The 10,638-nt window shown below is 38.3% G+C and overlaps 1 protein-coding gene across 1 annotated transcript in view; it reads right to left on the reverse strand.

Annotated features, from left to right (window-relative positions):
* Positions 1-10,638, reverse strand: part of LOC136248648 (uncharacterized) — a 32,023-nt gene that overhangs the window by 21,230 nt on the left and 155 nt on the right. Inside the window, exons 2-13 of the mRNA XM_066040413.1 lie at positions 10,462-10,632; positions 10,261-10,406; positions 10,111-10,209; positions 9,871-10,065; positions 9,720-9,821; positions 6,871-6,987; positions 6,704-6,814; positions 6,555-6,653; positions 6,400-6,501; positions 6,256-6,354; positions 6,166-6,208; positions 979-2,481 (exon numbers count right to left, since the gene is read on the reverse strand). Coding sequence (XP_065896485.1) covers positions 979-2,481; positions 6,166-6,208; positions 6,256-6,354; positions 6,400-6,501; positions 6,555-6,653; positions 6,704-6,814; positions 6,871-6,987; positions 9,720-9,821; positions 9,871-10,065; positions 10,111-10,209; positions 10,261-10,406; positions 10,462-10,632 — 2,787 coding nt within the window. The remainder of the gene's footprint in view (positions 1-978; positions 2,482-6,165; positions 6,209-6,255; positions 6,355-6,399; positions 6,502-6,554; positions 6,654-6,703; positions 6,815-6,870; positions 6,988-9,719; positions 9,822-9,870; positions 10,066-10,110; positions 10,210-10,260; positions 10,407-10,461; positions 10,633-10,638) is intronic.

Genomic DNA, 10,638 nt, shown 5'->3' on the forward strand with positions numbered 1-10,638 from the left:
TGCTATAGTGTGTAGTGTACTAGTGTGTGTAGTGTACTAGTGTGTTTAGTGTACTAGTGTGTGTAGTGTGCTATTGTGTGTAGTACTAGTGTGTTTAGTGTACTAGTGTGTGTAGTGTACTAGTGTGCTATTGTGTGTGGTGTACTAGTGTGTGTAGTGTACTAGTGTGCTATTGTGTATAGTGTACTAATGTGTGTAGTGTACTAGTGAGACAGAGTGCCATATACAGGCCATGACACTCAGTTGTAACAATAACTAAGATATTGGGGAGTCCAGGATTTGCTGAGTTTAGGTTGATGTGATTCTATAATGGTGATTCTGAGATTCCAAAGATTCCTTTGATTCCACAAGATTCTTCAATTCCACATGATTTTGAAGAAGATTATTGATTCCATGAGTGATTCCGCATACCGTACCAGGTTTTGCACACTTTCACTATTGAATTCAGCAAAAATAACTGGAGCACAAAGGAGGACAAAGACAAGTCCATGATGCATATATTGTACATTGTGGTTAGTGAAAGGCACATTTCGGGACAAAGTGACATCAAACAGTGAAGAAATCAAGCCTGTAGTCTTATCCATTGCTGAGCTATGCTTAGCTGGAGGAATCAGTTAGTTAGTTAGTCAGTCAGACAGCATAAAATTCTGGTAAATAGAAAAATTTTAAAATTTCAAAGAAACTTATTGGAAGGGTTTGGGGTTGGTCTGAAGACATTTTTGGGTTTGGCTGTGCCTAACCAAGCTGTCATGAAGGCAAATTAAGGTTGGTATATATTTTTGGCTGGAAAGCCCAGTTCTTCATGATATCTAATATACAGTACTACTGCACTGTATGATATTCCAAAACTATATTTTTATTGAACTTATTTAATTTTAAGACCCAAACATTCACTCCTTAACAGCATAAATGGCAATCAACTACACTACAGTACATAGAAACAAAATCAAACTTTATAAAAATTGTATATTGACTTACTAGGATCAATGATTGTACCAATATCATGGAAGAATGTCAATGGTACTGAAGGATCATCAATCCCATATATTTTAGCCCAGCTTTCTACTTCTTTACGAGAAACTAGGCTTTGCATTCCATCACGGTGCTGGCGACGTTCCCTAAAAATGTGAAGTTCCAACTGAAGGTAAGAAATAGGGAGGTCCTCTTTGTTACTAGGATGTTTATCACCAAGATTGGACAGTTTTTTTCTGATAACTTCAGCCCCACTGCCCCTCTTACTGTCATCTCCTCTGATTGAGTTCTCCACCATAGCTACAAGGCTATTATCATCAAAAAACTGTAACTGCTTCACATAATCCTCTTTATCAAAATGCTCCTCCATGATCTTCTTGATTAAATTATCATCTTCTGGTATAAGAACATTAAGACGCTCTGGGCCAGGGACAATGTATGGTCCTCGGTGGGTCCCCACCAACACCACTTTAGCATTAGTGTAAACATGTATACTATTGATCCAAAACTTTAGCTGCTCAATACATTGGCTCCTCTGGTGCTTATCAAGGAGATGACGAATGTTAAAGGCAACAACATAAACAGCTCTGGAAGAGATGAAACAATGATGCATCGGTTTGTAATGATCTTGACCAGCAAAATCAAAGGATGAAAATTTCAGTGGAAAATTAAGAGTTACTGCAAGATTCTGTTTCTTCAACTTGACTGCACGTTTGAAGATATTCTTTTGGGTAGAGTCAGGATCACTGGGTACATTTTGTGCTGGCTCTACAAGTGGAAGAAATGACACTGGTCTTTGTTTCTCAGGATGATGCACAATTGATGGAGAATTTTGTCGCAGAGGCTTAGGTGCAGGACGTACATCTTCCTTCCTTGATACTGGAGGAAGTGGAGTAGGGGTAGCTGCAGGTTGAGATGGAGGGATGGTGACTGGTACTGGCTGGCGAGGAGGTGGTTGATTCATGATGGTAGAATTAGGTTGTACATAATAAGATGGTGAACTCATTGTAGTTGTATATTGTGGAATTTCAACTCTTGGTCTTGGTAAAAAAGTTGTTTGTTTTGGTTTGGAAGGCACAGATTGTGATTGTTGTTGTGTGCACTTTTTCATCAAGGCATCAAACTGCTGTTTGAGGTAACTATGGGCAATAGGTTGTCGTTTGCTAGATTTGACAGTAGGAGATTTGAAATCTGGCAGGACCTTTGCTAATATTGTAGCTGCTATTTCCTTGTACTCTTCGTCAAGGAGATAGTACTTCATTGCCCTCTTCTCCCAAGTGTCAGTGCAGATAGTAAATGTATTGACAAAGTCAGTGGCGACTCCTTCTGTTTTATTGTGCTCTGGGTTGAAGTCTTCTCCAGTAAGTAAACTGAGCAAACTGGTTTTGCCCACACCAGCTTCTCCAAGGATCATTAGTTTACAACGAGGCATCTTAGCTTTTCCCCTCCTAAGTTCTGTCAAATATTTTTTAATAGCTTCTTGTCCTTGCCTCTTGATCTCAGCAGGAACTACAACATTCAAAAGTCATAAACTAGTACTACAAATGACATGTAACTAAACTGTTAAAGTTTGGTGCTAATCAACACTCTAGTGTTTTAACACCACGCTTTAAAGAGTGCCCCAAAATACAATGAGTATTTGGTGTTGATGCTACATTGCACATAACCAGTGTTGGGAGTAACGCGTTACATAAGTAACGTGTTACGTAATATTATTACTTTTCTGGTAACTAAGTAATATAACGAAATACGCTATAAAAACAGGTAATATAACTCAAACTACTTTGCTTTAAAATGTAACATGTTACCTAAGTAATATAGTTACTGTAACGAGTCTAATATTACGTAATATTATTACTACAAGTAACGAAGTTACTAATCTCATTAGTTACCCTCTGAGTAACGCCTAGCCACAACAAAGTAACGAAGCCTACTGAATGAAGCTTATTCACCAGCTTCTTACTTATAACTAAGATTTGCACATTGTCCAACAACGCAATCATGTTACGTGATAAGGTGGTAGTTTCACATGTGACAGCTTAAGGCTGTGGACACAAAGTAATATAATATGTAATATTATTATAGTTACTTTATTATATGGGTAATATGTAACTGTAACTAAATAGTTCAGTTGCAAGTAATATGTAATATGTAACTAGTTACTTTTACAAAGTAACTTGCCCAACACCGCACATAACTAGGTGAGATAAAGTATGACAGTTGTGATAGCTAGGCAAAATCTTTAAGGCAATAATGTAATTTTCTTCACTTCATAACCCACAATCACACAATCAAAAATTTGTCGGTTAGTTAAAAAAAACTTTTAAGGGCCACACAGCTAAGTGGCCATTCTATTAGAGCAGTTAAATTACCTGACTGTTTTATTAGAGCATCTTCTCAAATTGTGATCCTAACAAACTAACCTAATATTACTATCCTGTGCGAACCCATTAATTGTTCAATTAAGACTAGTATTTTAAAAATTGTTAATTTAAAAATGAAGTAGGGATCTATGCAATAAAAAGTAGTGAAACCAGAGATGAATGATGGTATTACAGCATAGCTCAGTGGGAAGTCCCTACTTTGACATTAAACAAAATAATAACAGCTAATGTGCCAAAGTAGGGACTTTCTCACTGAGCTATGCTGTAATACCACCATCATTCTTCTCTTGTTTCACTACTTTTTATTGCATAGATCCCTGCTTCATTTTTAAATTAACAATTTTTAAAATACTAGTTTGTTCAGTTTTTTGTTGTGGCACAGCTAGCTACAATATAACTTGTATTAGTCCACTTGTATTTTCCACATCTGTAGGTATGGGAAGGCAGATACCATCACTTATAAACATCTTGCCCATTTGCTCAGTGAGAAGTGGAGTTCCCCATATTATGTGGTTATGGGCTGGCTTTGCAGTAGTTTGTAGTTCTCCTTGCTGCGCTCTTCAATAATGTGCATCAGGGGATTGCGTTCTAGATCCCTGTGTGCCTCCAACTGTCAACCTTGCTATTGCTGAGGGGCACCTGTCTCCTTAAGAACAATAATGTTTTTACATTGTGCTTGCTTCTTTTTCTTATAAAAATATATCTAGCAGAACAATGTAACATGTAACTGTTCTATCATACATGACTGTTGTATTAGAGTATATCTCGAGTCAGCCAAGGGGTGTGCAGCTAGCTAGACCAATAAGGGGTGAGGTGATCTTGTTACTGTTAAGTATAGCTAGATTGCTAAGAGGTGGGGTCTCCGTAATCTATCACTATTAGTCCACCTACATCTTTATTTGAGGGGCGTGGTCTGAACCTATTGCAAACGAGATCCCAATCATGAAGATGCAGATGTCTAGCTAGTGGTGTACCTCTTATAGTAGCACCGGGACTTAAGCGCTTCTGAAATCCAGCTCTGAAATAATTCTATGGCATCTAAATATGCTGCTGAAAGAAAGTGTTGATATGGAAAATTAATGGCTTGATATGGTTTCGTTGGATGAAGAAGAAGACAAGTAGCCTGATTGAAGTACCTCAGTGAAAACACCAGATGCCAGCTAGGCTATGTGATAATGAAAACATATCAGTTTTGATAGCAAAAATCATTTTATCATAATAAATGATATTATGAAATATTGTCATAGAGTACTTTTATGAGTACAGCTTTATGTAAAAATTAGTATCTCTTGGAAAAATCGTTTTCAGCATTACCACAGCTGATTGTGGCCTTACCCACAAGAGTACCATCTGCCTGCTATATATATATATACGTACAATAGTATACAAACTATTATCTTGAGATATTTCAATAATAGAAAATTCGTTATCATTAGGTATCATGATAATTGTGTTATCGTTGTTATTACACAGCCCTAATTCCAAACAATTTCCATCATGAATACATTACACTGTAGTACATTATTTTGTGAGATATCAGTCATCATGTATGTAGCCAATTTAATAACTGACTATATAAGTATAACAAGTATAAGGAAAATTAAGTAGAGGTGGACCGATACCACTTTTTACCGATACTTCCGATACAAGTATTAGGACTGAAATTATCTGCCGATACCGATACAAAGTATTGAAGCCTAGACAAGTTTATTATAGAAATTTCACTGTTGTGATTGAATTTAAGTGTATGGAAGCATATACAGTATTTGTAAAAGTATACAGTACACATTTCCCGCAAACTTATCTCTACTTAATCAAATTTCCGTAGCATTTGCTGTCAAAAAATATATTTTAAATGACTAAACTAAAAAAACATGTTTAGCTGTTTATAAAATGAATATTTTGAAACTTTACTGAAGTGAGATCATGTGCAAATATCTTAGTGAACATTTTAATCCCTATACCCATAACTGAATTAGGGATTCTGCAGGTGTAGGGACCTCCCTAGCTGATCGAACTCAAAATTCCCAATGTTTTCTTATACTTGTTTGTTTACTTTTTGCAACATAATTATGAATGGCGAACCTGCCCATACCACATCAAAAGAAAGAATGTCACCAGAGTTAATGTTTCTGTCTAAACATGCACCCCAATATTAATTACTCAAAAGTGAAGTGGTCATTACACTTCACTTTCAGCTTTGTTCAGCCCATTACACAGCATTACAAACAAAACACAGTAGGAGAAGTGCCTCTGCAATCAATTCAGCCACCATGGAAAATACTCAGCAAAAAAGAAATGGGATTGACACAAAGGAGAACAAAGGTAAGTCCATGATGTGTGCATTGCACATACTGTGGTATGCCAAAAGGCACCTGAAGTGACATCAAACAGTGAAAATTCAAGCTTGTAGCCTTAGCTGTTAATTGAATTACACTCATCTGAAGGCATTCGTAAGTCAGTCAGTCAGTCAGTCAGTCAGTCAGTCAGTCAGTCAGTCAGTCAGTCAGTCAGCTGAAAATTCCACTAAACAAAAGTTTAAAAATTTTGTAGCAGCTTATTGGAAGCATTTATGGTCGCACTGAAGGCACTTTTGGGCTTGGTTATACCTCACCAATACTGCCAAGGTGCCAGGATGGTATTGTAAGGCTGGTTTTAGGGTGATATTTCTGGCCACAAAAACCCAACCCTAATATACAGTACTACTGTACTGTATTATCATGGTAGCAACAACTGTTTGGCAAATTGTTGTGACTTCACAATGCACAAAATATTCATGGATGGTATTTACTGATATGCTGCAACTCACTTTCAATGGTTTTAACCTGCACGTCTTTGGGACACTGTCCTGCCTATTGGACCAACTAACACTCATTATACTAACATATAATACAATAACCTTGTTCTTTATTGTTTGATTAGCATCTTCAGATATCAATAACTCCTGCACTTTGTAACTCTCTTTCTTGTAGGCTATATGGAGTGCAGTTTCTCCATACTGTGAGGATGTGTGGTAATTTAGTTTTACAGCTATAAAATTTACCTTATCCTCAAGGTCAATGGGAATCTCTCCCTTAGCCAATACAAATTCAGCAATTTGGTCAGCATCATGTAACGATGCTAAATGTAGCACATACTTCTTATCCTGTAACAATCCAATATTACAACCCAGTACACATTGTAGTGATCATGTAGCACCTCTGTGAACATCATCACCTCACTACACTTGTCATATAATAGCTTAAACATTTCTGTCTTCTGATATTCACAGGCAATCAAAAGAGGTGTGGCTCCTTTCTGCAGTTACAACAAATTATAATATTACACATTACTACAGCCACACCCACCTTATTAGGCTGGTTAACATCAGCTCCATATAAGGACATGTTATCAATTAACCACTCCATTACTTTAGTGTTGTCTTGAGCACTGGCATGACATGCAATATTCCATCCTTTCTGTGGGAGGGGCTCATCATAGCAACATGAAGATGGTATGGTCTCCAGCAAGTTACCTTGTCCATTTTAGGTAAGGAGGGCAGAGAGTGACTAGCCTCAGCTGCAGCAAATAACAACTTGAGACATGACAAGTGACCTTTCCGAGCTGCCAAGTGAAAAGCTGTGTGTCCTTGCTGTAAATCAACAATATATTTCAAAATTTCAAATATCCCAGAAACTGAGAAGATGGTCTCTTACATGTAATATAGATCAAGTGTATTGTGATCTCAGATGGTTGCCCGGGTATGTATATCCCAAACCTAACCAGATTTGTACTTCATGTATTGCTAACCAGAATAGCTCTTATATAGCTGGATTGTACTTTTATACTCGTTAATTGACATAGGAACAAATACCAACCAACCAACTTAGCTTCTTTGAAAAGGCCTTTTGGCCAAACCAAGGCAGTATATTGATCATTGAAACCATTGTGGTTTCAACAATGGCCATTTTCTCCAAAACCATACAATGACACTGTGTACTGCCATACATGTGTCACAGAAAAGAAAATGAAAAGTCCTCATGCTAATTCTGCATTTGCATGTAAGTTGATAAAAGTCGTTTCTGAATGGTTGAACTATGTGTGGATGATAGACACTAGCTACATCAATGTGATGTGTGATATATACAACTACTACAGCATCCTTTGATATCTCAGTGGATGCAGAGGTAGTTTTCACAATTCCAAGATGACGTTTAGAGTTGATGGCAATAGACACCTTGAGCAACATTTCATCTCATTTGCAGCAATCCAAATTTGCTACATTAATGATAGATGAAACAACTGATGTGTCAAATGCTTCTACCCTGCAGGCTAAATTAGCTGAATTACAGGACTCTGCCCATGCCAATATAACACAGGCAGCCACAAACCAAAAATCCTTGTATGACCAGAAAACAAGTTCACCTTCAACAGCTGGCAAGTTGGAGCCCCGATGAGAGGGGGGATGGGTTGTCAATTCAATAAAAAGTCCAGAGATTTATGATGACAAGCGAACCAAGACTAACAGACTGCAACTTCATTGTATTCCAGGACACTGCCACTCAGGGTATGATGCCAATGATGGTGCTAAGGACGATTGGCTCCACCAGATGCATGATATACGACGCTAAGCAAATTTTATACTAAAAGTTTGGTACTTTTAAAAGTATTCAATGAAAAGAGACGCCTTTCGTGAGGCCAGTTAATTCTATTTGTGACCAGATTTTACAAAACCGTTCCAAATTGCACATCGGGCAAAATAAAACTAACACCACCAGTAGATAGCTACACTATCGTACTCTACTAGTTTTGACCCTCAGTACTACTCAAGGCTGGTTTTAATAGACACCTTTTCTGGGTGGTGTGGAGTGCTCAAATTGTGGTTTCTGGGGACCTGGCTTGGCAAGAATTACTGGTGGATGGCCAAACAATTTTTCTGTTGATTTTGCTTCGTATCACCAGCACAGCACAGCCCTATAATCTTGTATCTGTACTTCAATTGTTCCATTTTGAAGTCTATCTCTTGCCCACCCCACCCCTTTGTGAGCACTTGTGATACTACTTCACTCGTACAACTCAAAGTTTCTATCTTATTTGGCGGGAACTCTCTACAAGCAGCTACAAGTACTGGCAGTGGTCTGATAGATAATAGATTGATGCACATTTAGTGTAAATTTCATACGCTTGCTTACCATCCTTGGCGAGTTAAGCTGACTTGAATTCTTTAAACCGTTTATCTCGAAACTTCTAATGTGCGATTTGGAACGCTTTCCCACATTTATTGACTTGGCTTACATGTTGTTCAGATGTCTAGATGTCCTTAAGTCATGATGTACATGTGGACGAGACATAAAATTGAGTTACTTTACGCCTTGTGTATGCACATGGGGTAATAAAGTAATGCAGTGACTATCGGCACCAATTGTCGGCACCAATCGTTGGTGCCAATAAGTGCCACTAAAAGCTATTGACACCGACCAAAAAAAAAGCATCAAACACACTAGTTGCATGAAGGTAGGTCTTTGGTGAGTTTGAGGCAAGCTAGGATTGGAGGGTGCAAAGCAGCCATCCTGGCGAAGCTGTACCCTAGTTCGCCTCAAACTCACCAAAAACTTACCCTCAGTGAAAGACAGCATCATTATGCTTAATAGGCAAACTTCAGTGTAAGTACTATGGCTGAGTTAGGATTGGGTTCAGCCTTGGTTTCTTCTTCACTGAATATAGCATCCTTTTCGACATTTATAAAGTAGAAAAGAAGAGAAGCTAGCACTGGTAGTTGAATGGTTAGCATGGTGGACTAGAGCACAGGTAGTGGCCAAGGGTCAGGGATCTGCTTCAGTGATATTTTTGTTATCTTTTTTTTCTATGCTATTTTGTCCTGGTCAGTGCCAATTGCCTTTGGGGCACTTATTCACACCAACAATCAGTGCCAATAGCCTCAGCCATAAAGTAAAAATCATGCAATCCACAGATAAGGCCATGAAAAATAAATCTTGTGCTTCACAGATGCGGCGGGCCAGTGTTTTGGCAAACTTAAAATAAATGTAAATCACGTGATCTCTTAAAAAAAGTGCTAATATGGCTGTAGACTCTTTAATATTGTGCAAGCAGTAACAGGTGTAGCAGCAAAGGGAAAGGAAATGGAGCTCCATAACTTTAAGACTTTAGCTTTTGCACCTGTCAAGATCGAGATACTCTAATAGAGCAGTCATATAAACTGTAACAAAACAGTCAGTTGCAATTGAAATGATTTACCTGCCAGGTCACTACTAGAGGGCAAACAATCTGTGAAACATATGATTAATTTGGTATGGCCTAATTAAAATAATTTATCCCTTAAATGTGCTACTTCTCTTGTACCATCACACACCACAATACACTAACCCTAGTCACAGTGGCCACATCACATTCTCTCTCCATCACTAACACGTGAAGGATATCAGTGTATCCATAATCAGCAGCATAGTGTAGTGGACTCCAACCATGCTGTGTGTAGACAGCTAATTACCAGCCCCACCCCTCAATTGGTGCAAACCTTGTTCTTCCTATTGATGATGTCATAATTTGAATCACTTGGCTGAGAACGCTGTGATTTGATTTGTTGTTCTCGATTATCTTGATTAGGGCTAGGTAGTTTTGATTGTTCTACTCGGACAATATTGATCATGTATAACACTAGTTCACACTTGTCCTTGATGACAGCTTGATGGAGTGGAGATAGCCCTGTTGGCTGTAAACAGGATGACATCCCAGCACTTGTAACATCTTATTATACCTTGTATTTGATCCCAACTTGTTCTGGTGTCATTACTGATGTAATCATATCCATTGTACAGTCTAAATCAACTGCCAACCAAAGGGGAGTGGCTCCATCCTGCAATTTTAACACAGCATGACACATATTATGGGACTAACCTATATATACCTCATTCTTAATGCTGTTGATGTCCACACCAGTCTGAAGTATCTTCCTTAACAAGTCAAGATAGTCACTGTGGATGGTGCTAAACAATATTGTGTGTAACTTCTCTTGATCTTGCTTTGATAATAGCAAGAAAGGCGTGTCTTTATCTGTGGGCGTGGCTTGTCACATAAACACACATACGAACACACTATTATAGTATACCTTTACTAGTAGGGGGTCTAGCCCGCGTACTCCGTGTTGTCTGTGATCTAGGGAGTACGTGTGCTGAACTGTTTGTCTTCAATTTCTTACTGGCCACCGCCACATAATCCTCTCCGTCTCCACTGTCCTCGTCCATCTCATCTTCTGACCACCTCAGGGTCGAGCTGACACCTTCAA

The sequence above is a fragment of the Dysidea avara genome, chromosome 3 (assembly GCF_963678975.1).
Source record: "Dysidea avara chromosome 3, odDysAvar1.4, whole genome shotgun sequence".
NCBI lineage: Eukaryota > Metazoa > Porifera > Demospongiae > Dictyoceratida > Dysideidae > Dysidea > Dysidea avara.